This window comes from Nesoenas mayeri, assembly GCF_963082525.1.
Source record: "Nesoenas mayeri genome assembly, chromosome: 2".
NCBI classification, from domain to species: domain Eukaryota; kingdom Metazoa; phylum Chordata; class Aves; order Columbiformes; family Columbidae; genus Nesoenas; species Nesoenas mayeri.
In genome coordinates this window covers 37,456,285-37,482,604 of record NC_137543.1, presented here as the reverse complement: position 1 = coordinate 37,482,604, position 26,320 = coordinate 37,456,285, and the positions used below count along the sequence as shown (strand labels likewise).

General features: G+C 44.1%; 1 protein-coding gene across 1 annotated transcript; it reads left to right on the top strand.

Moving 5' to 3' along the window:
* Positions 1–8,652: 8,652 nt before the first annotated feature.
* On the top strand, positions 8,653–25,552 carry VXN (vexin; the record flags this gene model as incomplete). The annotated part of the gene is made up of 7 exons (XM_080364126.1): positions 8,653–8,719; positions 11,872–11,927; positions 18,639–18,774; positions 20,443–20,526; positions 22,310–22,371; positions 24,023–24,108; positions 25,366–25,552. 7 exons carry the CDS (start codon positions 8,653–8,655, stop codon positions 25,550–25,552), a joined length of 678 nt encoding a protein of 225 aa, XP_080220252.1.
* Between the last annotated feature and the right edge of the window lie 768 nt (positions 25,553–26,320).

Genomic DNA, 26,320 nt, shown 5'->3' with positions numbered 1-26,320 from the left:
AGCATGGAGGGTGTTGTTCTCTCCTCCCAAGTAAATAAGTGATAGGACAAGAGCAAAAGGCCTCAAGTTGCACCAGGGGAGGTTCAGATTGGATATTAGGAAAAATTTCTTGACAGCAAGGGCTGTCAGGCACTGGGAACAGGCTGCCCGGGGAAGTGGTGGAGTCGCCATCCCTGGAGGTGTTTAAAAGATGTGTACATGAGGTTCTTAGGGACATGGTTTAGTGCTAGAATTAGGTTATAGTTGGACTTGATGATCTTAAGGGTCCCTTCCAACCTAAATGATTCTATGGTTCTATTCCACACCTACCCACCCCTGCTAATCCTCCCTCAAAACCTGCTTTCATCTTTGACTCGTCACCAGGACACCTGCAGAAATAGAAGTTGCTTTTTGAGCAAGGGTTTGATGGACTGTCAGTGACTGAATTTGCAGGGGTCTCAGCTCCCTTTGCCTGTGTGTTTTTTCCATGTGCAGGTACCTTGGTACTTAACCTTCACCGTGTGCCTGTGAAATCACGCAGGCGCAGTTTCTTACAAAAAGTTGAGCATGTATTTTTGATGTGCATTCACCATAGTGTTTGTGGTCGTGTAGTTGTACATGACAATAAGCGGGAGCTTCTACTTTTGCTCTGAGTTTCTTAGTGAAACTGAGACAAAACAAACCAAACCAACAAACAAACAAAAAAAGAGCACACACACACACAAAAGGCTGCAGTTTCCTTAGATGCAACATTTCAGAATTCAGTTTTGTATTTTGCCAGTTATAGACTCTCATTAAAAAAAAAAAAAAAAGAAATACCATTTAATTTCTTTTCTGCTCATTGTACCGGAATAGCTGCCATGAATGAGTCGGCAGAAAATGTTGTGCAGCCAAATAATAATAGTAAGAGGAAGAAGCATTTGACACACCTCAGTGGAATGTTAATCAGGGTCTTAAGTTAACTACTTTCCTACTAATAGGAGAGACGATGAAAAAAATAGTTTCAGTCTTTGCTTTCTTTTGAAAAATTACATTACCTGGTTTTCAGAGAAGCCTAAATGCAACAAATGGCAGCAGATATTTTCCTTATGTCTCTGAACATGGGAATTAAATGGGGAAAAGTTAAGGCACATCCATGAGGTGTCACAGTGAAGTGACAGCAGAGAGAAGTTGACAAGTGTCCTTTGGAGATCTGTGTTAATTCATGTCACACTGCAGAGCTGCAGAGTTTGGTCCTGTGACCACGTATGCTGGTGGCACATATGCCACCAAAGTCAACCAAGCAGCAACAGAACTATGGCTGTGCCCACACTGTAGTCTGAGCTCCGGTAAGTGTTTAATTTAATCTAATACTACTGTATCATGAAATATAGATATCATAGCACAAAACTCTGATTTATTGATGTGGAATTTTTCCCCTGTGTTCCCTGACTTGTGGTGACTTTGACCTACTTTAACAATGCACTTCTGCTTTTCCTGGAGTACGCGATTTGGATGTTTGACCATACAGCCTTAATTTAGTGACTTGACATTGAAATGCTGATTTACACCTGCAGTCAAATGGATAACACATGTTAAAGACTGATTGTGAGTGGCCCCAATATGTTATCGCTTCATTCTGTGGCATTGTCACTTGTCTTTATGGGATTTAAGGCCACCATTGTGTGGCATTGTTGGGATGGCTATGGACACAGCTGTGGGGGGTGATGCTGTGCGTGGACTTTGTCGTCTATCAAAAAGCGACATCACTTTTGAAAAATCTCTCTGAAAGTCTGGATGTTAATGTGCTGCTGCATGTTTTAAGACAGCATTGGAAATAAAGATGCTTTTTTTGCTGGCATAAACAAAAAGCAGTTAGCATTGAATAACGTGCTCTTCTGACCTTTTCACCTTAAGGAAGATTAATGGTCATTTAGATCAGAACTTCCCCCCTGATCAGGGGTCTGAAAGCTTTGGGGATTCAGACAGACAAAGTCTTTTCACCTCTGGGTCACCAGCACAGACTGGTGATGTCTCTCTAGTGACCATTAGGTGGTTGCTCAGTATTTGATGTGTGAGAGTTGGTGGGCATAATCCATTTTCCAATGGACAGGTCCCTGCCTCGTGAAAGCTGTCACTACATGCTTATCTGAGCAGCAAGAAATGGGAATTAACACAAACAGAGCCTCAATTGCAATTGCCTTGCACAACTAAAACCACAGGGTCCTTTGAAGGCTTGTTTCAGTAGATCATTCCTTCTCCAGAGTCGTCTTTCCAAGCCAGGAAGGGCTGAAGCAGTGTCAGAGCTGTGCAGCAAGCGGTGGCACTTCAGTGTTTCCTCCTGGAGCAGCCTCTGCTCCCAATTCAGGAGCACCCGAGTCCCATTCAGACACACTCACGGTGGCACCACTTGCGTTTCTGAAAGCTGGGACATCCTAGAAGAACACATCCCACAGCCTGAACACATCCCATGGAGCCATCTCCCAAGTTCAGTTCCTGACATGGACAAGCTGAGATACTTCATAACCACTATATTTGTGTTTTAAATGGAAGCCCTAAAATTAGGACTACTCGGTAAAACCAAGCACAGAGCTGGGGGGCAGGTTTTGATAGTAAAGTAACAGCTTGTGACTTCTCATGTCAGAAATGATAATGTCACCAGCTGTAAAGCACGTTCAGGGACCTGCCCAGCAGAGCTGAGCTAAAAACACCAACTCGCTGAACAAGGGCAGCGCAGGGTCGGCTGGTGGCTGCTGAAGGTCTGAGTGTGTCCTTCACCAGAGACATCTGCATACCAAACAAGGCGTTGGTAAAAAACCATGATGTATGTAGACATCTGCATACCATTGCTTACAGCTGAGACACTGAGCCTGAATTTATAACATAGTTACAGGCTAGACAGTATAAAAAGTTGAAGAGCTAGGATCTAGGAGTCAACCTCTTGTTGGCTGACCAAGTTGAGAGAATACGGCAAAGGCAGACTTCAAAGGAACATCTGAGGACATGCATTTTACAAAACATTGTAAAAACCTGCAGGATGTAGAATCTAAAACTACCTAGTTATTAAGGAGAATGTGACATGTCTATTGCAAAGACCCGAAAACTCTTTCCTGTTCTCTTTTCATTTTCTCTCTCCCAGGCTTCCCTCAACTGAACGAGTTACAACCAGAACTGAATTAATGAAGGTAAGTGTTGAAGGGTGAAAGCTGATAAGACAGAGGAAAAGGGCAAGTAAAGATCATCAGTTCTGTGAAAATCAAAGATCTCAGAGGCTGCATGACTTTGAGAGAATTGACCTCTATGTAGCTTATGAGCTTTAAAATCCTCTCCTATGTATTTGCAGCATTAATTCCTCTTGTTATCTGAGGTGATCTACTTTAATCAGATTCCTAGAAACAAGTCAGGTACTTAAAGGAGAAGATCTTTGTCACCCCTGCTGGCAGCGTCAGTAGAGAGACCAAACTAGCGGGCAAAACAAGATAACCCATTGCAGCTCTCCAAACCACTTTTTAGGATAATTAGAAGAAATCCCCCAGTTTCCCCATCCAGGCTCATAGCCGTACACTGTATGGCCATTTAACATTCTTGTCACACAAAAGCTACCTCAAATGTCTCACATTTCCAAGACAGAGCTATTGCGCACTGCTGTTCCCACTCTATCCAAAAACCTCCTCTGTCACAGTGCCATCTCCTGCACTATCTCTCTGCTTCACAAAGGCAACATAACTTAAACCTGGATCAAAAGAGAACTCATGAATTCGATCCTGCTTCTGTGCCTGTGATGCAGCTTTTCCTACTTCCTATATTTCTAAGTTTCTGGCACTCGGGTCTCTGAGTGACAATAATGGTGGTCCTTCTTTTAAATTTAATCTCATTTTCACACAGAGCTTAAGCCAGAGGAGGCAATGCCATCTGATACCCTACAAAGACCTTCATCCCACAGAGCGCATGGGTTGCATGGAGAAAAAGGAGCTTGACAGCTCCATGAGGACACGCTAGAGACAAGTAAGGTGACAGTTCAGGTTGCCTCGTCCTTGAGACTTATCCATGGGACGAATCCTAAGCAGTTTGTACCTGGTTACCCAGGCAAGGGATTTTCCTTCGTATGATGTGAGACATAGTACACAGTTGCAGCAAGAGGGCTACCACTGAACAAATCCAGGAAGCTCAGGACAAGCTTTAATTAATATGCTGCTTTGTCCAGAAATGGTTATGTTCACAACAGGAACCAATAGTCAAAATAATCTTAAAGTATTTTAGAGGAAAAAATCCAAAAAATCCAAAAAATTATTGTGCTTTATCAGGAGAATAAAGACATCACTGATCAATTATCTTGAGAAATTAATAAATTAAGGAAAAATGTAATTAAAGTTTGGCATCTTAATAAGCTGTTGTTGTCACAGCCTAATTTGGACATATCACTCATTTGTTGACATTTTGAATGCTTTCTGTGGATTACCAGGACATGACCAGTGTATGAAAGCTCATTAAGCCTCCACGTGCTCAGCCTGGCCCTGGCTTTAGTGCTGGCTCAGTGCAATCCCCGCTGCTGGCACCAGCCCTGCAGGACCCGGACCTCGCAGCACTGGGCATTGTGCTTCTCACTAATCATTGTGTGGACTTACTCAAGTGTGTTTTACAAGCTTAAGGCAAATTTGTGAATGTCCAATTATCTATATGTAACTTTTTAAAGAGGAGCCAACCAGGCTTGGTTTGTTGTGTTTTGTTTTGTTTTGTTTTTTTCTTTTTTTCTCAGAATCCTGCAGTATCTTTCTGTAACTAGTAGGGGGATGCCTCAGCTTGGCTTCCTCAGCTTGGCTGGTATTTCCTTTCCTGATTAGCAGAGAAGTCTGTGCACTGGCCCTTTCAAACAGCACAACACTTGCATCCCACTCTCCTGATCACCTATAGTGAATTTAAAGTCTAAAGGAAAATAACAGACTGGATATGATAAGTGCACTTTATCTTTTGTATTTGCTGTTGGTTTTACTGTCATTGGCAGTTGCAACTCTGTGGCTCTAAAATTAAAAAAGTGATTCTCTTTCCAAAAAAACGCCGCTTGCATTGCATCACGCGGAAGTGTTCTAGAGTAAATGCCTGCAGCAGGCATGTGCAGTTTTATCCCATCTTATTTTTAAATGGTTAATAGTGCATACCTCTGAGTTCACAATCCTATTCCAAAAATACCTGTGGTTTATCCTTATCATGTTGCCCAGCTAACAGTAAGAAATAGGCTCGAGTAGCTCAGTACGGATTACATTTGCCTCTTACGCAACAGGGTATGAGATCCAGGGAGAAGCCAGAGACTTGCCCTGAGAAGAGCTGTGTCCTCTGCGGGCCAGGGAATCCCTTGGCAATGCCCCTTGCATATGCTGAGAGTACTGGGATAGTTGCCACCGACTTCACTCAAAGAATGCGGGGCTGGAAAGGCATTAATTTCTTTAAAAAGACCAGGGTCAAATAAGGTTTCTGATAGTTCTCTTAAATCACTCAAAGTTTTAATTACATTTTTTGTAATCATAATTCAAATTTGTTTTTACTGGATTCCTTGTAAGCTTACCAGCTCTGGTGCACTTGGCAAACAGGACAAGGATATGCCCTTGTTTCTTCCAAATGTGGCTGGACAGATCCAGCCCATGGGAAAAGCACCTTCACTGCCTCCCCAGATGGACGTTTTGCCAACTTCTGAGATTTTCTGCCATGTTGGCAAGATCCACTGGCCCTTATGCTTTTTTCACCAGTTGTTTTTGCCTCAGCCACAGTATACGTCTCTTCCCTTTTTCCACCTCTCCTTTCTGCCCACGTTCCTAAAAATCAAATATCTTCCCTGTCCCAGACCTGCAGTTCAGGTTAGATGGATGTTTTGTCAGACACCATCTGTCTATTCTTGTGTCCTGAGCTGTCCTCCTCCTCCTCCTCAGTTGTCCCCATTCACCTTTGCTCACCAAGTTCTTCCACCAGCAAATGTTTTGATACTTTACTGACTACATGGGGAGTTCAGATATTTGGTGAGCAGCCATATCACAGCTCACAGTGTAGCATTTTGATTCCACATGTTGGCTTGGAAGTCTTCAGTCAAAGGTATATCTTGCTGAAAAAACTTCTTTGGGTCTTCTCTTGGCTGCAGTGGTACCACTTGAATTAAGTTAATAGGTTATTAATCGTGTTTAGAAGCGAGGAAAATTTGAGCCTGATTTCCAGGTAATAATTTGGGGAACAAAAAATTATTCACAGAATCAGTAAGTATTTGTTTTTCTGCTCCCACCACAGACTGGGCTCTTGCTAGGACAGTAGGGAGCCAAAGGGAGATACTATGGTGAAATTGTCTGATGTGGCTCTGCAGACAGTCCCTAAGTTGGACATGGTGCAGAGCATCTTCCTCAAGTCCTGCTCTTCTTCAGCAGGTGGCATGCAGTTGAGCTTTATAGTACACTTCCTTGGCAGGTAATATCACACCTATTTTGTAGCTAGATAAACCAAGACACTTGTCCAAAGTAACTCACAGACAGCTAGAAAAATAGTAGCCCAGTGTGTGCAGTCCTTCTTTTGAAGCCATGTTAGTATTTCCTGCAAAACCCTGGGCATTCATAGCACCCGACTGTCCTGTAAGATCTGAGAAGAATGAAGCAGCAAACTCCCTTTCATGAAAATTCATTCCCAGAAGAGACAGGTTATATTGGCCATCCCGAGCCCTGTTATTCTGCCTGAAAGTGATGTGAGAGCCTTTTGTTCTCTCTGCAAAGTGACTCATCCCCAGAGCATCATGTCCCTTGTGTAGATAATAGGTACTCAGAGCCTACCTGTTCCAAACCCAACCCGTAATGCAGCAAATAGCAGCTGATAACCAGTTCTTGAGTCTCACCTAAGTTTCCATATCCCCACCATGTCTCAACATGAGGAAATACCAAATACTTGTTCTAATGTTACCCCCAGCTGTGATGTTAAAATATCTTTATGTCATATCTATAACTAGGAAAACAATGACTCAGATCCATAATTGCCTCTTCTCATGGGACTCTGAATGTCTAAAGGTGAACTAAAGGGTGGGTTAGATTTATAGCTTTTTTTTTTTTTTGGTCAAGAATTCAGTGTTGCTCTTCATTATTTTTTTTCATCCCTTTGAAAGCTTTAAAGCCTCCCTGCCTAACCGCCTCTGCTCCATTCACCGCTGAATGGACGGTGCGCTGATCTTTTTCTCGGTGGGTAATGGATTTGGTTTGATTGCTTGACAGAGGAACAATAGGGGGATAAACAATCGCCTTCGCGCCCGTGCAGCTCCCCATCTGTTGAGTGCGTTCGCCTTCAGAGAGAGCCATGCAGGGACAGATGAACGTGCCAGCCGAGCCTGATGTTAATGACACAGTCATACAAGCAGAACATGTGGCGCAATAAATCAAAAACTAATTGAACTTTTGCTTGATTAGATCGCCGTCCCACCGCCCGTTTCAAATGTGACACGGTGTCCTGGGACAGTGGCCCCAGCCCCGCAGTGGCTGTGCTGCCCTTGGACAGCAGGAGGCTGCCCCGGGAGGTGACAAGTGGCACCAGCTTCTCTTCTCTCATTTGTTTCTTGAAACAGTGACACCTTCCACTCAACCGAAAAGTTTCCAAGGCTTGGGATGTGGATTTGACCAATATTTATTATTTCAAAGGAGAAACATTACACGGATATGACAGTGACAGCCCGTGTTTGCTGACACTTTCCATCTGGGACTGCTGGTGGCAGGCATCTATAGGAGAAGACAGCAATAGTTTTTGTGTTAATTACACACACGTGCTAGTAATGAAGGCTATTCATTAGACTGATATAATTTAATATCATTATTCACACTTGAAAGTGCTTCTGCTGCATCATTTGCTGGAGCCTGCAAGCCAAAATTTTCGAGCTCAGATGTCCATGGCAGCAGTGAAGTCACCAAAAGTCAAGAGGGCTGTTTTTCATAGATGTGGAAAGGGACAGTTTCTGATGAGAGCATTAAGGAATGAAAAGCTTTGGCAAGAAGACCCTTTATGAAAGTGCAGAAATATGGAATTAGGCCCCAGAACCATCAAGTCACATAGGAACCCATCTATGAGCCACCTGGCCCCCTCTGCGACCACAGACATGTGTACGTCTGTCTGACGTGCCCTTCTTTAGTCATCTGCGTTTGAAATTTTGCACCAAAGTGCCCTGGATTCAGCTACTAGTTTACAAACTTAAAAGGTAAAGCACAAAGTGCTTTTTCTAATACACCTGGAATCAGCTCCTCATTATATGGGAGGAGCAAATTTTAAAAATAAATGTGTTAAAATATCCAAAGTATTAACCCAACTTATTTTAAACATCATTGGAGTATTTCTGTAAACATTTATTTGCCTATACAATGGCTGCACAGAACAGACTTTATTAGCCATTTATTGTAGAGGATTCTCCAAACTGGTAAAAGGAGATGTAAAATAAAATGCTTCAATCTGAGTAAAGGCTTAAGTAACAACTAAATTAAATCTTTGCATTAATAGTATTCATAGAAAGGCAGATGGGAGCAGAAAATGTTGCAATGAAGAATATGGAATGAGATGAGATCACAGCATCAGTCTGTCCTTTGTAGATCTGGACAATGATCACAGAGCCAGATTGGATTAGTGAAACCTATTTACCAGAAGTTCAGAGCGATTGCATGAAGCAGAAAGGCAGTCAGGAGGGAGAGGTGGAAAATGCACCAGATTTACAGCTGCAGCGACGAAAATTTAGAAGTTTTCACTACCGTGATTTCATCCAAATGTGAGTACAGCAAAACTGTTAACAACCGCTATGGTGTTTGTTGTGTTTTAGACGGGCGGGGTGTTTCAGCATCAGGGAAATCTCTGAAGTGAGCAGCTCCTCTGCTCTGCCGTGCTCGCTGCTGCTTGCTGGAGCCGATCTGTGCAGATGCCTTGACATTGTGGCTGCGTAAGATCTTTACGCTGGCAAATTTGGGAAATCTGGAAATGGTGTTGATGATATACCTATGAGGTAATTGCTAAAGTGACAGCTTGCAACTGTGTGGCTATTCTATGTAACAGAAGAGAAAATGAAGTTCTGTGAGCAGTTAGCAGCTCAGATGAACGGGGTGAACTGCGTGAATGTTGAATTTAAGTCTGCTGGCTCAATAAGTGGAACATTTCCAAAGCCATGCCCTGGAAATGAATGCATGATTAACATTAATTGCTTGTAATGAAGAGCAAGAACCGGACAAAGCCCAGTCTGCATTTGATTGAACAAATTAGTTTAAACTCAATAGCTGCATATTTCATCAATAAGAAAAAGAAAGCAGGTAAAAGCAGGGAAAACAAATTGTGGGGCCAGATCGGATCTTTATTTGCAAGCTGGAAGCATGAGCTCTCAGCTGCTTTATTTCAGAATATAAGTGGAAATGACAAAGTGAAACATCACTGTAATTGTTTTTGTTGCCTGAAAGCTGGGCTGTACATAAAAACATCCTTTTGCAGGCAAAGCCAGAAACATCCCCTGTGAGGATTCAGTCTTCCCTTCCTACTCCCACTCCCTGCAGAAAATCGTGTTTGCAGGGGGAGCCCTACAGCCCCACTGTTTGCATTGCTGCCATTGTGCTCCAGCACAAGTGGGTCAGTTCTGTCTACCTCCGCGATTCTCTCTTCTTTCAATGGCTATTCAAGTAATTGCATGTTTGCTGGTGCTGGGGTTTCCCTTTCATGCCTTGCCTTTCTTCAGCCCCTGTAAGCCATTTGCCACTCGCACTAGCAGATGACAGGCAGCGAGTTGGACTGTGGATCATACATAATATTAAATACACAAATTTATTACCTGAGCACATTTATTCCTTGTGCACTAGCCTGGGTACCAATAACAGCACAATGGTACTTGCTTATGGTAGAAATCTATATAAACTGTGCTCCTCACACTGTCCAGTAAATACAATACTAGAGAGACAAGAAGATGATTCCTTGCATCAGTAAACTTTTCTGCACTTGAGTGTTTTGCTCGTGAGCAATTAGTTTTGCCCTCACATGAAATTCACAAAGTAAAGGTGATTGCAGCAGCTTCAAAAGCAAATTAAAACATATTCCTATGGAAAACAAAAACAAAGACAAAACAAAACAAACAAACAAACAAACAAAAACTAAACCTAAAACAAAAAAACCCACCTTCATTATGTTTGTTTGTTTGTTTTTCATCTCACACTCACTGTGGTTTAATACATAAAGCATGTCTTGCAGGAGAAGGCAGTAGGGATCCCTGAGGATATCATGCCATGAAAAACAGGCCCTAATCAAACTGACAGCTTAGCACGCTCTCAGGCTCGGTGCAGGCAGATAACTTACTTGTGATGAGCTCGGTGTGGAAGTTCCTTGTGCTGCACCGGCTGGCTGGCAGGGACCCTGGACAATATTTATCACCTCCCTTGTCACTGTCCTGGTTCACTGTGGGCAGAGCATTGGCTAAAACTCCATTTTTAGCCAGTGGGATTCTAATGCCCATCACTTGTATCCTCACCGGGGTATCGAAGGGCAGATTTTAGACAAACACAAGGTGTTGAGTAGCTTTGGTCCTCCTGCCAGCTCTGCTTGTACTGGAGCCCTGGAAAGCGCAGGCACTTCTTATTCCGGCTGTCAGATGAGAGGAGTTTGGCTGTGGTAACAAGCAGCCTTGGATGACCTCCAGCTGCTTCCACAGCTTCAAAGCTCTTTGCAAACCTTAATATATAGCAGAGATAAGCACTGAAACTCCTGGAGTTGAATGTATGCCAAAATGTAAAGGAAAGCTCACCTGGAGAGTTAGGAGTCACCCATCATGCCTTAACAAACCTTCTTAGCTCTTCCAAGCCTTTGGATTATACCTGGAGCCTGAATAGGAAAGCCCCATTCACATGCCTTGCCCTCAGGGTCAGCCTTTAGAACTGGAGTTAATTCTCTGGATTTGGCAGGTTTTTGCAAGCCTGTTTCTGTCACTGGCTGCTAAATCCTGTAGTCATGACCCCTGTAGCCTGAACACAGGGGAGAGTAGTTATTTTCAAGAGCAAAGGGAAGATACGATGAGAGGGAGCACTGGAAGTATCACAGAGTCTTTCAGGCCTGTTTCAAGTCAAACTGAAAGAGGTGTTTAAACAACTTTCAATTTGTTAAAAAAAAACAAAACCAAAAAAAAAAACACACAGCAACAACAAACAAACAAACAATAACAACAACAAACCACACAAAAAAAATCACCCGAAATGAATTGCTTCAGTTCAGTCAAAAGCTTGGCTTATGGTCCTGGTATCTTGAGTCTTGTGGCTAGCAATGTTATTTCACCTGTGATTTTGGTGTCTGCATGGGTCTGAGAAATAAAACTGAGAAACAGACTTCAAGCAAAAATGCCCCAAGTTCAAGAACCAAATGGGTCGTTTTGAGGATTAAAAAAGACTAGTGTTAGGGCAAGTGTTGTGCTTTGGACATCATGCAGCATAAATGAAATGGTGTCATGAAGCAGTTTGAGCTTACTGAAAATAAAGACATGTAGATAAAATGTTAGTCCTCTCCAAAGTTAATGTATACACTAGTCATGTTGGAAGGTGACTGGATGGAACAAGAATCTCATTTCCTTCTGAAACATCAGCAAGTGTGAGGGCAGATCAAAACTCAGGAAGGACAACAGATCCTCCTGAAGCTTATGGGAAAGGTGCTGACACTTGGGGAAGGCTGTTGTCCTGCCCCCATGGATATCTGCATTGTATAGCTAGGACATATTCTCTGAAGTGACATTAAAAAAGCTACTCCTAAGCCCTCCTTCTTTGCCACCCACACGAAGGTCTACTTATGGTCTCCCAAAAGTTTCATCCTCACCACTGTTTTCAGTGGGGACCTCTACTGATGTTGTTGGTTGGGCTTGTCGGCCTCCACTGCACCCTCATTGTGCTCCTGTTCTTCTTTTCGCAGCATGTAGTCCTGCCCGAAGACGAGCCAAAACTACACAGCACATCCTAACAAAGAGTGTAAGAAAAATCTCCTTTTCTCTCCCTCTCTGTTTTGTATGTTTGTTTATTTTGGTTGGTTGGTGGGTTTTTTTTAATTCTAGTTGGCTAAACTTATCCTTAAAAATGCGGTGGATACCTGGGAAGCTGATCTTTCAGGGCAAAGAAGTGCATTGGTGTCTGATGCAGGGAGTGAGGGGAGAAACAGAAAGGGGAGTTTCTGTAAACCTAGAGTTTATTTACAGAAGCATTTTGAAACTTCAAAAAATACAGTCTTGCTGTGCAGAGTCAGTCAAAAAGAACATGGCAATGTATCAACATGGGGCATCTGAGGGAATCACAGACTTAACTTTTATCCATAAAGCCTTAACAATAGTGCCAAAGGGACAAAACAGGAATGAAAAGCAAACAAATTATATCAATACATACATTAATCAAGGAGCCTGTATCCCTTTCTCCAGAGAATCTGGGAGAAAAACACCCAGCAATGGACTGCGACCATGACTCTAAAAGATGACTCTGAGAGAGGCACAGGAGGATGCTTGTCTTGTGATCCCGGCAGCTCTTGCCTGTCCTCAACTCACCCCCATGCACCACATGGAGGGCACAGCCAGAGCTTTCCCCACTCCCTACCAGTGAGGTGCCCCCCAAATTTGAAAAGCTGAGCTCCCATCTGGACGCATCCTTGACTCCATTTTCTACTCTGTCTGCCCTTCACAAATGCAGATTAAAACTAACAACTGAGCTCTTGGTGAGTGGTCCGATATTTTTAATCCTGAAGGCGAGGTGTGCAAAGCCCTTGGAGAATCATAGAATCATAGAATGTCCTGAGTTAAAAGGGACACAAAAGGATCATTGAGTCCAACTCCTGTCCCTGCACAGGACAACCCCACAGTTCACACCATGTGTATGAGGTGTTGTCCAGTCTCTTCTTGAACACTGTCAGGCTTGGGGCTGTGACACCTCCCTGGGGAACCTGTTCCAGTGTCCCACCACCCTCTGGGGGAAGAACCTTTTCCTAATGTCCAACCTAAACCTCCCCTGGCTCATCTTCCTGCCGTTCCTTCCGATACCATCACTGGTCACCAGAGAGAAGAGATCAATGCCTGTCCCTCCTCCACGATGAGGTCACCCCTCAGTGTCCCCCAGGCAGAAATTCTCTGCTGCAGCTGCACAAGCCATTTTCACGGCCCTTGTGCGAAGGAGTCCAGAGGAACAGCACGGGGCTGCCTCGCAGCTGAAGAGCAGGGTGGCAGCTTGCAGCTGGGCACGGGCAGGGACATGATCCTCTCCTCCCGGCCCTCTCACCCGCAGCGCTGTGCTGCGAAGCTTCAGCTTTTTTCTCCTCCCTTCCCATTTTCCCTTCACTGTATGAGGGACCCTCGTTCCCTGTAGTCCTCTTCAATAGGTCTGTAAATATTTTTGCCTCCAATTATAATGACTAAACAAATAATAGTAACAGCAGTAATAAAAGAACTGAACATTTTTCATGCTCTAAGAAAATGTTTTCCAGGTTTGGACACTTTGACACATTGGTTTGGGCATGAGTTGTCTTGTCTTCAGAGCCAGTTTTCCCTCCTCAAATCCACTTGGCCCATTCACAGCCCTTTCCACGATCCTTTTATCACAGCTCTGACTTGCAGCAGTCATTTCTCTTGTGCATATCAAAGCACTTTTTACAAGCTGTAAGACTCTTCTGCCAAAGCGTTTCTTCTCACTACAGACTTATCTGTTCTCCAGCACTTTCTTGAACTATTTTGCTGCGTGGCCTTTCCTTTTCCCATGCCCTATCTCACTTCCCAGCCCAATTCTCATTTGTAAATAGCCTCATCTTCATATTCCCAATTCCGTGATCTCTCCACAGCACCGTAGGTTCCCCCTGCTTACCACACTCATCTGTGCACTGGGGAAAACCTCACTACATTCACTCCCAGCCCTTCTCTTGGTGAATTAATCCAAACACTCCACAGGGTGCCTGAAGTGGTCCCCAGGAAGGGTGCATAACACACTGTATCTGTGTATTTTCTCAAATGGTTAGGATCTTAGTTTTGTCTGATTAACTCAGGTTGAGGTTTCAAAATGACTCTTCATTCCAAATGAGGATGAAAGTCAGGGTGCCGGAGTGTTAATTAAAATAAGCCATTTTGAGATACCCCTTTTTCATTTGTTATGCCTTTAGTGTATTCTGGTTTCCATGTAATTTGAAAATAGCAGAAAAGTCCAAACAAAAAGTGAACTATTGTGATGTAATAAAACAGAATACTCAGATAATTTTTCTCTTTTTTTTTTTTTTTTACAAGATACATAGTTTTCCAATAAGATACCCAGATTTCTAACCAGAATTTTCTCATAAAACTATTCTGCTGGAAAATTTTCATTGAAATCTAGGGCAACTGTATGTCTGTTATCATGTTACAAATCTCAGCAGTTAGTTGTTGTTTCTGCTGAGTGGGAGCCTCTAATATTTAATTTGGATTGGATCAGCTGCTGTAGCAGCACTATACTCACAATGGTCTAAGAAAATAAGATAAGAAAGTCCCTGTTTTTTTGCTGTATTTTTAGAGGTTTAGGTTTTTTTGTTGTGTGGGTTTTTGGGTTTTTTTTCCTCTGGGGCTTTCCCAACCCCGATTAAAGATGTCCTTTGATTGGCCTGTAGTCACAATGCAGGCAGCATCATATTAGTGGTGGGAGCACCGAGCCTGAGGAACGTTCTGCAGCTCCAGCTGAGAAACCGAGCAAGGCTCTGGAACCAAAGCCACTGGCACAGTCACCTCTCAGATTTGCGCATTCCCCTTCCTCGGTGCGATGCAGCTGCTCACAGCTCGTGGGCAAGCGTTCAAATAAATAGCACATACTGGAACATACATGCCTGTGAGGAAGTTGTGATTGCCAATTTCTAGACCCGCACAAAAGTAGCAAAATGATGATTGATTTTTTTCACTTCTATTCCTGCACCTGCAGCCAGTGCTGCAGAAATGCCTCAGCTAACATGAAATCTTCTGCTCTGGTGTTTGCAGTGGACGCACAACTTTAATCCTCGGCAAGGGCAAAAATAGCAAACAACGTGGACATCTGCCAGACCTTTTTTTTTGTGGCAGAAATACTCAAGCAGTGCAGCATTAAGTGATTTAACATTCAAATGATTGACCCTGGGGAACAACTTCTGTCCCATTCAAGAACCCACCCCAAAAGCACGATCATGACTGTGGAAGGGTGAGAGAGAGGGTGAAATACCTTATTTTTCTTAATTGAACATTTCACAAACATGCATTTTTTTGCAGTTCCTATTGCCTTATTAAGAGTTATTTCCAGGGATACTAGGTTCTTCCCTTCTCTTCCCTCACTCTCCCAGCCCCAGAATCCTTTGGTTAGAACTCTAAAACCAGTTCAGACACCAGTACCTGGCTACTTTGCAGAAAAATGGCAAATCCCTCCATGTATGCTAGTTCTGCCACATTAAATATTACATCAGCATTAGACCATCAAAAAGAGCTTAACTCCACAAATGTGGCATTTCTTCCACTAACAAGCATTTCATTGTTCAGCCTCTAAGCTTCAAAGTTTTATCCAAAGCCAGATGTTTAATTGTCACCTTTTCTGGCTGGTTGTTGCTTTGGCAGTGGGATTTTGAGTCCAGGAGCAGGGTTGTTGGAACGGCCTCCGTGGTGCTCTGCAACCCTCCTGCATCCTCCATGCCCCCTGCTTAACACAGCTAATTCCAGCAGCAGGTATGCGGGGACTCAGTGCTCTCAAGTGCACAGTAAAGTCCATAAAAAAGTGACTTTGCTGAGCTCTGAATTCAGGGTCAGCATCCTGCAAACAGACTGAGCTGGTCAAGGGACTTACAGGTTTTAAAACCAGTAGTTTTTTAGAGAGCTGTTTACTAATTCTGCATAGTTTGGGTGACTCCGCCATTCACACAGATGTAAATTTCCTGGTACGTCTAGAAAAGAAAAGTGACTTCCAGCTGATCTTTCTGCCTTACCCTAGCTACCCTAGAGAAATGTCAGCTCCAGTTTCGATCAAAACTGTGCTACAGCAGGTTTAGTTTCCTGACCTAGATAAGTCTTTGCATATTACAGTAATGGGTGAGGTAGCCAAAGTCACAGTGAAATCTTGAATTAGGAGATAAGAAACTCCAAAAGTGTGCTACAGCCAAATGCTCCAAACAAAGATGTTAACTGAAGATGTGCTTATAGAGATTGCACTGTTGTCTCCAGCTGTAGCAGCAAACGGCTTTGTAACTTTTTTATATAGATCCTTCTGTTTGAAGGCATTTTGTTGTTACTCATCCAACATGTAACAAGGAATCCCAAAAACACAAACAACACAGCTAAATAATTTCTGCTATTCATGAAGTTAAAAATCCTGCTTCCTTTCCCCAGGTTATATTTCCTCCTTTGCAATACACAGGCAGATTGTTAAATTGCAAGTCAGTGGTGGTTTACGCCACTTTCAGGATTAGGGATGACTGCGGGCAGCATCCTACTTACCAAAAATGCTCTTTCCATGACCATGCAAAAGAAGCGGCCTTGGGTGTCTCATGAGCAGAGGCTTGCAAACATTTTCTGCCAGACACCAAAGACGACCGAGCATGACGAAGAGCACTGCGCATATTCCCGCAGCTGGTAGGAAGGGTAAGCACTGTAGTGTTCCTTGAAAGCCAGAAGAGCTCAGTTCATGTGAGGCAGACCCCAAGGGCTGTCATGAGAAACCCCTGCCAGCCACAGCTTCATCCTGTTGAAGACAGACCCGTGTCTCTAGCAATGTCACTGTGGTGACATGATGGGGGAGTCATGGCCCTGGTAAAAAGCTTGCAAGTTTTGGGCGGTCAGGGCACGTCACAGGAGCCTGCAGCCTGTGAGAAGATGCTGCAGAAGGGTGAGGACATCCTGGAACTGGTCCAGGGGCAGCTGGGGGGGAGCCAGCGCCAACTGCTTAAGTAGCAACAGGAGGTGTCTCACCACCAACATCACTCTCGTTTCTGAATTATTGAGGCTCAGGTCTGTCTGGCAGCATCGGATTCATGGTCAGCAGAGCTGGGCCCCAGACACATCCCCCATTAGCACGTGTTTGCCTTCAAGGACACCAGTGGACCCTTTGACTTCAACTTAACACTGGGCATGTCCATAAGTAGATTACAGAGCAGGGACTATGTTGGGCCATGTGCCAAAATCCTAGGAACTAAGAGGAAACCTCTCTTAGGTCTTGGATTAGGCTTTGGTTGCCTCACCAGCCCTTTCCAGCAGTATTTTTGCCTGCTGTTGAGCAGTTTCTGCTCCTTGTCCTGCTGGTCAGTAGGATCTATGTCATGTAGCCACCTCCAGACTCCTGAGGGTACATGAAGTCAAAAGAGTAAAAAGTGGTAAGGTGGGGTTTTTTCTTTTTTAGAAAACACTGGTTTGCATGTGTTTTTATATTCACATACACAAAATATTGCACATTAATGGCAAACTGAATTAAAGCTTACTTGAAGAAAATGGATAATTTTGTGTGAGGGGATGTGCCTGAACACAGTCTTGTTTTTATCTTGAGTGTACGTTAGAAGGCTAAGCAATAGATGGAATTAAGGCTTTTTCTATGCAAATAGCAGGCCCGTCAGTTGCTGGTCTCCGTCTTGAGACAAAATGACTGTATTTACATATAAAACACATAACCGGCAACTTTTGCATCAGCTAGATGCAAGTAACTGTTTTTCTCACAGTCTACCAACATAAGGTTAACATAAGTAAGTCTAATACGAAAGAGTCGGAATAGTTGCCACATCTTGTTTCCTTGCTGGTTTGGATCTTTGCCCTGTTTAACTTGTTCCCTGTGTGACAGTAGCAAGACTTCAGGGAAACTTTATTATTTTAAAAAAAAAAAATGTATGAAACATTTTTTCCCTGCTGTCAGGACTTGAATCTTCTTGTGAAAACTGTTTCTGGACCAACCTAGGTAACAATACTGATGGATCCACCTGCTCGGAGCCCATGCCTGCTTTTAAAGCTCACCTTAGCTCTGGCCTCCCCACCTGCCTGTGGCAGCGCAGTGAGCACCGTGACTTAGTTCTGACAGACATAGAGAAGAACTTGATTTTGTTCATGCTCATTTTCAAGGACTCTGTTCAAGACGCAGGGGCCTAACTTTAAAAAATGCAGCTCTCAGTGACTTCTGTTTGTGTGATCTAGTGTTTGTGAAAGTTCATCTCTAGGAGCACAATTGTTCACTGCCTTGTATATTCTGCAGTCATTTACCAGGTATAAAATGTAAATTTCACAGAATAATAGAATCATTTCAGTTGGAAGAGACCCTCAAGATCCAAAAGTCCAAAAGACAGGGGAGGCCATGAAGAAATAGCATTTGTAATTCACATTGCATAAGTTTAACTGATTGCCCAAGATAGGATGCAATAAGAAATTAAATTTGAGCTGTCTCAAAGGCATATCCTATTCAGTAGATCTTCAACCACATTTCAGTCTCCTGAGGAGAATACAGACAGGTGCAACTAAGCAGCTGGGTCTCAGAGAAACCACAAATTATTTTCCTGTACTTTTATACATCTCATGCACAGAGGCAGGACCCAAACAAAACAAACCCTTCAAATCCCACAGTCCCCATCCAGCAAAACCCCCTGTGGATGACAGTAAAGCAGCAGGAAGAGCAGGCACCATACTGCTCCACGGGGACCTTGACAGACCACTTGATCTCCACAACCTGGTGTAAGAGGATGGTTTTGCCTTTTCCCCGTAGGTGGTAGCCGTATCCGACCGTCGTCCCCGCCAGGGTGACCTCCTCCAGGTGCTGTACAGCGAAGACGAGGTGCGGGGCTTGGGCCACCTGCAGAGCGTGCAACGGGGACCCTCCCCGGCCAAAGGGGCCCAGCACGGTGAGTCCCCAGGAGTGGCTTCATTCCTCTGTGGCTTCAGGATATTTTCAGATATTGCAGCCCTCCAGTCTGCAGTGAAGGAGGTGCTTTGCTAGGTACCTGAAGGACACTTCCATGCTTAAAATGTCTGGTGGGATTAATGATATAACGACCGTGGCACTGCAGAGTCATAAACTTGCTCTACTCAAACTCATCAGCTCTCTTTACTCAGAGTCATAGTGGCTCCCTTTCCGAAGGCTGACAATATTTTTGAGAAGATAGATTGCACATTACCAAGTCCGCCTGAGTCATCTTATTATATAAGATCCCTGCTCAGTTGCTTAGAACTTGCCAGAACATAATTACATGGGATGAAATTTTAGATTCTGGATGTCAGCCACAGACATGATTTTTTTTTTTCAACCAAAACTTGTTCAGCAGGGAAGGAAAAATAGAGTTTGCCAATGAAAAACCAAGGTAATGAGTAAATATAACTGACTGGTCATTCAGCTCTTTCAGCACTGGAGTGTTATGTCTAGAAGGCCAAAGCTGGAGCAGGGCCATGCAGTTTGGCAAGGGGTGGCCTTATAATCAAAAATGCATCTTTTGCTCTCCCTTGAAAAAACACCCAGATGTAATCAATTCATAAGCCTTTGAAAAAATCCCATGTGGTACGTGTTTGGTAGATACACTGGATGTTGAGCTGTTAAAAGTTGCTAAATCTGTAGAACAGACACTATCATGAAGGCATCGGTCTGCAACTGCACTGCTCATAAGCCATCCCCTTGGAACACCAACCAGGCAAGAGAGAGGCCTTGGAAACTGGGAAAGAACAAACTTAGCTTGGGACTGTAGGGAAAGTTCTCAAACCAGCATCTGAGACAAGAAGTGGCTGAACAAGGAGCTGGAGCTTAGGGGATGGAGTGAAGAGAGGAGGAAGAGTGGCTGGGACCTGCTGTGGGGCAGGGGGTGGCAGACGGACAGAGGGGAAGGAAGGAGGGACTGCTGGTCTCTGCTGTTAGGGGAAACAAGCGGTAAAGGATGCCAGATAGGTGTGAACAGGAGAAAAGGTGTAGGAATCCAAAAAGATGAGCAGAAGATGGGGAAATAGTTCTTGTAAGGGGAGAAAGCGAGCAAAGAAACTGGGATGCTGAGTGGGAAAGAGGGAGGAACAGAAATTAGATTTGACAGTGCTTGGTGAAAGAGAACTGAAAACAAGAGACCAAAGGGACTGAGGGAGGGAGGAGAGTGGGACAGGACAAATTCAGCAGGAGGATCTGGACAAAACAACAGAGCTTGTGCAACCAGGTGAGCCTGCTCGTGGGATCCCTCTTCCTCCAGCACAGAGGGTGCTCGGGGACCCCAGTAGCATCTCCCCTGCAATAGCTCCCTGAAGTCTGTCCATCACTGTCACCGGGCTCCTTGGTGATGCCTGTAATCTCACACAGCGGTGTCTCCCCCTTTTCTGGGTGCCTGCTTCACACCCCTGACTTTGACACCAGGACCGCTCGTTCTTGCCACCACTAAAAACTGTGCAGACTGCAAACGGTGCCGTATCCTGCTCAAGCCTCTGGAAAACTGGATCCCAGGAACTCCTAGTCTTAAACTCAGTACCTAGCTCTGCTTCCCTGGTTTAACTCTTTGTCCTCCAGGAGGTGATGAAGCTGCTTTTTTAAAACATTTGTGCAGATGATGAGCACAGCGAACAGCAATATAGAAAAGCAAGTGAAAATATTGATACTTCTGTCTTCAGCGGCTTCACTGGTTTGGAAAGTAGGTGTAGGACTATGTGCTGAGCTAAGGATAAACAGCTGCTTTCTGAGTGAATGCTGTCTATACAAGTGAGGCAGAAAGCCTGCTGGAAAATGGTTTCTGGTCACAAATTAGAGACTGAATCTCAATGTCCGTATCCTCGGGGGATGAAATAACTTCGGTCCAGTCCTGGTGTTTCATAACTGTTGAGTGCCTGAGTTCACAAATGTGGCATTTTAAGGGCAGGAAAGTAGGAGTGTTTGCAAATATCTGTATGAAAATAAAAATAGCTCTTTGCTGTGATGTGCTGCACCTTCCAATTTCAGTACGCACTGTCACTAATACTACCTACCCAGAGAACAGGGTGCCATGAGAGAGCCTGGAGAGGTCTGCAGTGTTTTCTGTGCTTGCTCCACAGACAAGCACTGTGCAACATTAAAGAGACTTCAGTTTTGGTAAAGCACAACTTGTGAACCTGAAGTCGTGAGGACTTTCTTTTGCTGAAACTTTGCTAGAATATTTTCTATATCTAAGAAGAAGAGAGACAGGCTGAAGAGAAGAATCAAGACAATACAAGAGCAAGCAAAAAGGGAAAAAAAAAAAAAGGAAAATTATGGACATTAGCTGAAGCACTGATGCCTGGAGCCACTTGCCGAATGCTGTTAGTACCTAATATGCAAGATGAGAGGAGGTAATTGAATTAAACTTTGACATGAGGGATACAGTTGGGTACCTAATGGAATTACTGTGAGGGGAAGTGGGAAGAGAAAGGCTAGTTAAGATATTTATCATGGTCAAATGTTGCCCCCAGAAGGAGAACACAGTTCTGACTGGAAACTCATGCTGGAGACAGTACTATAAGCAGCACCTTAGGTATTTCTGATGCTTGCTGGTGTTATTTATTAATAGATTCAATTGGTCACAGCAGCTATGAATTATATTCTGTCCTCTGTCTTTGTGAATCCTGGTACTTCTATAGATCCTTACTCTTTGCTTGCCTGAATACCCTTTAAAAAAACAGCAGACAAAATGGCCATGAACAGAAAGAAAGAAGACAAAAAAGATATCCACATTCCCACAATAAAATGGAAGGATTTGGCTTCATGAGAAAGAAATCTGGAATCCCTCATTTATTTATTTCCCCAGCACAATCAGCAGGAATGTCAGTGAGCGTTTATCCGTGAATAAGTTATCAGCTGAGCACTCACTTGTAACTGAAAGGTAACTTCCAGGTTTGAGGACAGCAGAGAGAGGTTCCATCCAGCCATAGGCAGACAGAAAGGTTGAAATCCCTCCCTGTGATGGAGTGAATGTAGCACACAGCTCTGCCCTGGTAAAAATACCCAAGGCAAGCCAGAAAGCAGGACAATCTCCTAGGCAGGACAAACCTGGCAGTGGGGGCTCCAAGAAGCACAAAAACTGTTACCCAACCTCTGCTGAGGAGCAGCAGATGGGACCACTCTATTTATATACATAGACATGAGTGTTCACAGAGGAGAAGGGCTCCCATTGAGCTTGGTCTGCTAAGGACAGTTCATCATCCCACTGGAAAAGTCCAGGAGCAAGCAGTTGAGTGACTTCCCAGAATGACTTAAGCAATTCCAAATTCACTTATTTTGACATCACAGTAGATGCTAATAATAAAGAAACTTCTGCATTTTTGGCTGTAATAAAATCTAGCGCGATCATAACCTGAATTTGGGCCCTGTTCTTATCTGGGTTTAACTTCATGGAAAAAGGCTTTTAATATAAGCTGTGCCAATGGAATAATTACTGAAAATGCCATTATTCTGATGCTTTGCAGTGGGAATTACTGAACAAGAATCATCCAAGTCCTGTAATCACCTGTTGGATGGAAAATCTTTGGTAAGTAAATACAGCAAGACCAAGTACCACTGTCTGATGCATCTTAAAACCCAGCATCCGTCAACGTGTCCCACATCAACAGCATGTCATCCTGCCACAGTACGTGCAGATTTCACAGTCTTCGTTAAGGCTTTGAGACGTGATTTATGCCATGATTTAGGTGGGAGCAGAGGCTGGTGCACGATGGCTGTCTGTCAGGGAACCGAGGAGGTGTTGCAGGATGGGAACAGGCAGGATCCCAGTGCTGGATGCTCAGCCACCTGCACAGAGAAGCCCATGCAAGACCTGGGAAGAATTAGCCTCTTGTTTCTCAGAGAATTTCACAAACTGGGAAAAAATGTATTTCTAAAATGGAACAAGCGTCAAATAATTCATATTTGGCAGAATGCCATCCTGACAAGACAATCAGATCAATAAAAAATGTCAATAAAGACCTGATGGGAAAATCATCATACAAACCCTGAAATTTTTTTCTGTAATAGAGAGACAAAATACTTTGGTTAAGAATTATTCAGCTTTACTAAAATATTTTTCCTCTCTACTGTCTCTTAGCAAAAAACAGTCCCTACATTTTATAAAAACTGGATTTTTCAAACAGCAAATAGTCCTTTGAAAAGTTTCTGACCAACACCAGACCATGCTATAGAAACTTTGTGGCTTAAAATGTTCTTTTGCATGGCTGAAATACACTTGCTAGCTGGTAGCTGGGCTACACTTGAGAAAACTGACTGCCCAATACTGAAGGGTGGTCAAAATTAATTGTATTCGGTGTAATAAAACTAATTGCCCCTACCAATAATTAACCCAGTTAAATTCAAGAGGATGCTTGCAAAAGTGATTTCAAACATCTTTAAGTGTTGGGGTACTTGCAGAGCACACCTAAAAATATCCAGTCTCAGGCTAATCCCAGGGGTAACAGCCCTAGACAGCTTAAGACCAGTTATAGCAGTGACAAAAATCTGAAGAAAATTTTCAGTATTGCCAATAAAAACAGTAATTCTGTTTATTGCCTGAAATGATGAGAGCACATCAAATTTTTTGACCTTTTTTTTCTATTCTGGGCAGCCCACACATTAGCTTAACATGTTGGAGGATATGCCTGTCTCAGCAGCCTGTTCGTGGGAAAACATGACTCAGCTCTGGCAGGTGATCCATGGTCAAATAAAACAAGGAGGAAGTTGATGACTAGGCACTTTTGGAGCTGTGACAGACCTGGGGTATGAACCAGGTTCCCCCATGGCACAGACCAGCACCCAGCAAAACAGATGAACATTTCTGAATGCCCAAAAAGCAGCAATGGCTGGGACAGCTGCTCCTTAGCCAGAGGTAGAAGGGGCCTATGAAGAGGTGCAAGAGGCTGCCCAGCCTGTAGAAAACCTCACCTCCTTGGGAAGCCAGACATAAGAAATTAGGGAATAAAAAGATCTGGAAGCCTCCCTCTTTCAATGGGATGTGTAATTTTTGCTCATATGAGCCCTGTGGCTCCTATGCGTGGCTAAGAGTTGTGCAGTCAAATCCTCTACCTGCTTTCTCTTGTTAAGAGATTTACAGTGTTTATTAATTTTTCTAAACAAGCCTCTTTCCTCAGAGGAACCTGGGGCCCCTACCCATCAATGGCGTTTCCTAATGACATGCTTTTTTCCTCTGGCAGTTCCCACCATCGCCAGTTACCCATATCACAGCAAAAGCAGCGCCTGTCATAGACCCTCCCGCAGGTGACGGTACTTCTACAGACGAGTAAGTCCCTTCCCATCCCTCCAGCCGAGCTGGGGGCTGCATGTGGGGTGGTGCTGGGCAGGGAAGGGGACAGGGCACCTCGGCCACAGGGCACCCTCCCACCAGGAACACAAAGAAGTGCTCAGCCGCAGATTTCCTTTGAACTGGAGCTGTAAAACCTCAGTGGTTTACAGTAAAGCCATGCCACTTGCTTCCCAGAGACAGGCAAAGAGTGGCTGGTTATCCTGTGCTGGTTATCCTGTCAGCCGTGGCTGTTCATACAGATGCCCTGGTACCAGTTGTAACTCTGTTTTATCACTAGAAAAAAAGCATCTAAATTCAAAATTTAAGTATTTTCCCAGTACAGGTCTGTAATATTTGTCCTAAGACAGCCTAGAAAAATGTTATTAAATATTTTTTTTAAACAAAGCTTTATTGTCTTTAAGTGTAATTAAGGAACGTCTTGGCCATAGTACAAGTGCATTCATCAGTAGGCAGTTAACCCAGACACAGATCCAGGTGATATTTGAGATGTCACCATTGCCACCTGATGGACAGTAACAAGCTCATTGCCACCGTGCCCTTGCACTCCATAGGATCTCTCTCAGCCGGTGTCTGTCAGCACATCCCCTGGGTCAGGAGGAGCTCAACCCACCTGGGTGCTGCTGCACAGTTCCTGGGGCTTTGTCAGGAGTAGTAGACCCTCATTGCAGCCCATCTCCTCCTCACAGGGATGGGTCAGGCACAAACGTACCTTTTCAAATAGAGGCCATGAGGTTGGTGAAGGGTTTGGAGGGGAAGCCGTATGAGGAGCGGCTGAAGTCACTTGTTTTTTTCAGCCTGGAGAAGAAGAGACAGGGGGAGAGCTTATTGTGGTCTACAGCTTCCTCACAAGGGGAGGAGGAGGGGTGTGCGCCAAACTCTTTTCTCTGGTGACCAACAACAGAACCCAAGGGAATGTCAGGAAGATGTGCCAGGGGAGGTTTAGGTTGGACATTAGGAAAAGGTTCTTCACCCAGAGGGTGGTGGAGCACTGGAACAGGCTCCCCAGGGAGGTGTCACGGCCCCAAGCCTGACAGTGTTTAATAAGAGACTGGACAACACCCTCAGACACATGGTGGGATTGTCCTGTACAGGGGCAGGAGTTGGACTTGTGGGTCCCTTCTAACTCAGGACATTCTCTGATTCTGTGGAATGGGCAGCCCTTGGTTCCCAGTCGCAAGCAGGGAAGAAGGGCACAGAGCTGAATGCTTGACACATCCATGCTTTGTTTGGTAGCCACAGGCAGCGCTGGAGGAAGACAGCAGAGTACGACCTGAGCCTGCCACCAGCCGCAGAAGCTTCCCTGCCGCTGACAGGAGGCCACCTGTATGGGACACCCAGCCTCCTGAGGAAGATGTGGATGAAGCACAAGAAGAGGTCAGAGTACCTGGGAGCAACTAACAGTGCCTTTGAGGCGGACTGATAAGGCTCAGCATCACTCAGAAAGACCCAAGGTCCTTTGGCCAGGACAAGGTGCTCTAGGATCACTGAGGGAACAGCCACAGTATAGCTCATCCAGGAAACAATATCCTTTTTATTACTTGATGCCGTTGCCTCAGAACGGTGGGAGAAAGGCTAACTAAGGTAAATGGTGAACGTAATGCAACTCACTGGCCTTTCTTTGTTGTGATATACTAAAATACCAAGTACCTAACCAGATTTACATCTTGACTCAATGATGCTGAAACTACTGCTGGCCCACTCAACATTTTACGTGTCCTGTCTGAATCAGCTCAGACACACAACAAGAAAAGCCTACCAAGAGGTTTGTGTGCTCCTTCAAGGCAACAAATCAGTTTCAGGGTGCCATTAAATCCCAGGGCTCTGCTCATTGTGTACCACTGCTTGTCCTCTTCCTCCTCTCATATCATGAGATAAAAACCACATCATACTATATGCTTGGTTGAATCACATGTGCTTAACACCTTTTTTTCTTCAGTTTCGATGTTTCAAGACAGGGGCAAAAGATGTAATAATTCTAAGAGAATGGGTGAGCCAGAACTGAGCAAGTTTGCAAACACACATTTACCAAACTCTGCTATGTGACAAGTGATTGGTATTTGAAAGTGTCCTGCCAGATCAAACTGTGAGCGACTAGCTAACCTCAAGAGATGCTTTCTTCCATAGAACCTGCTTGTATGTTATGTAATAGTCAGCAACTTACTCTCTACCTATGTGGTATAGGATAGTT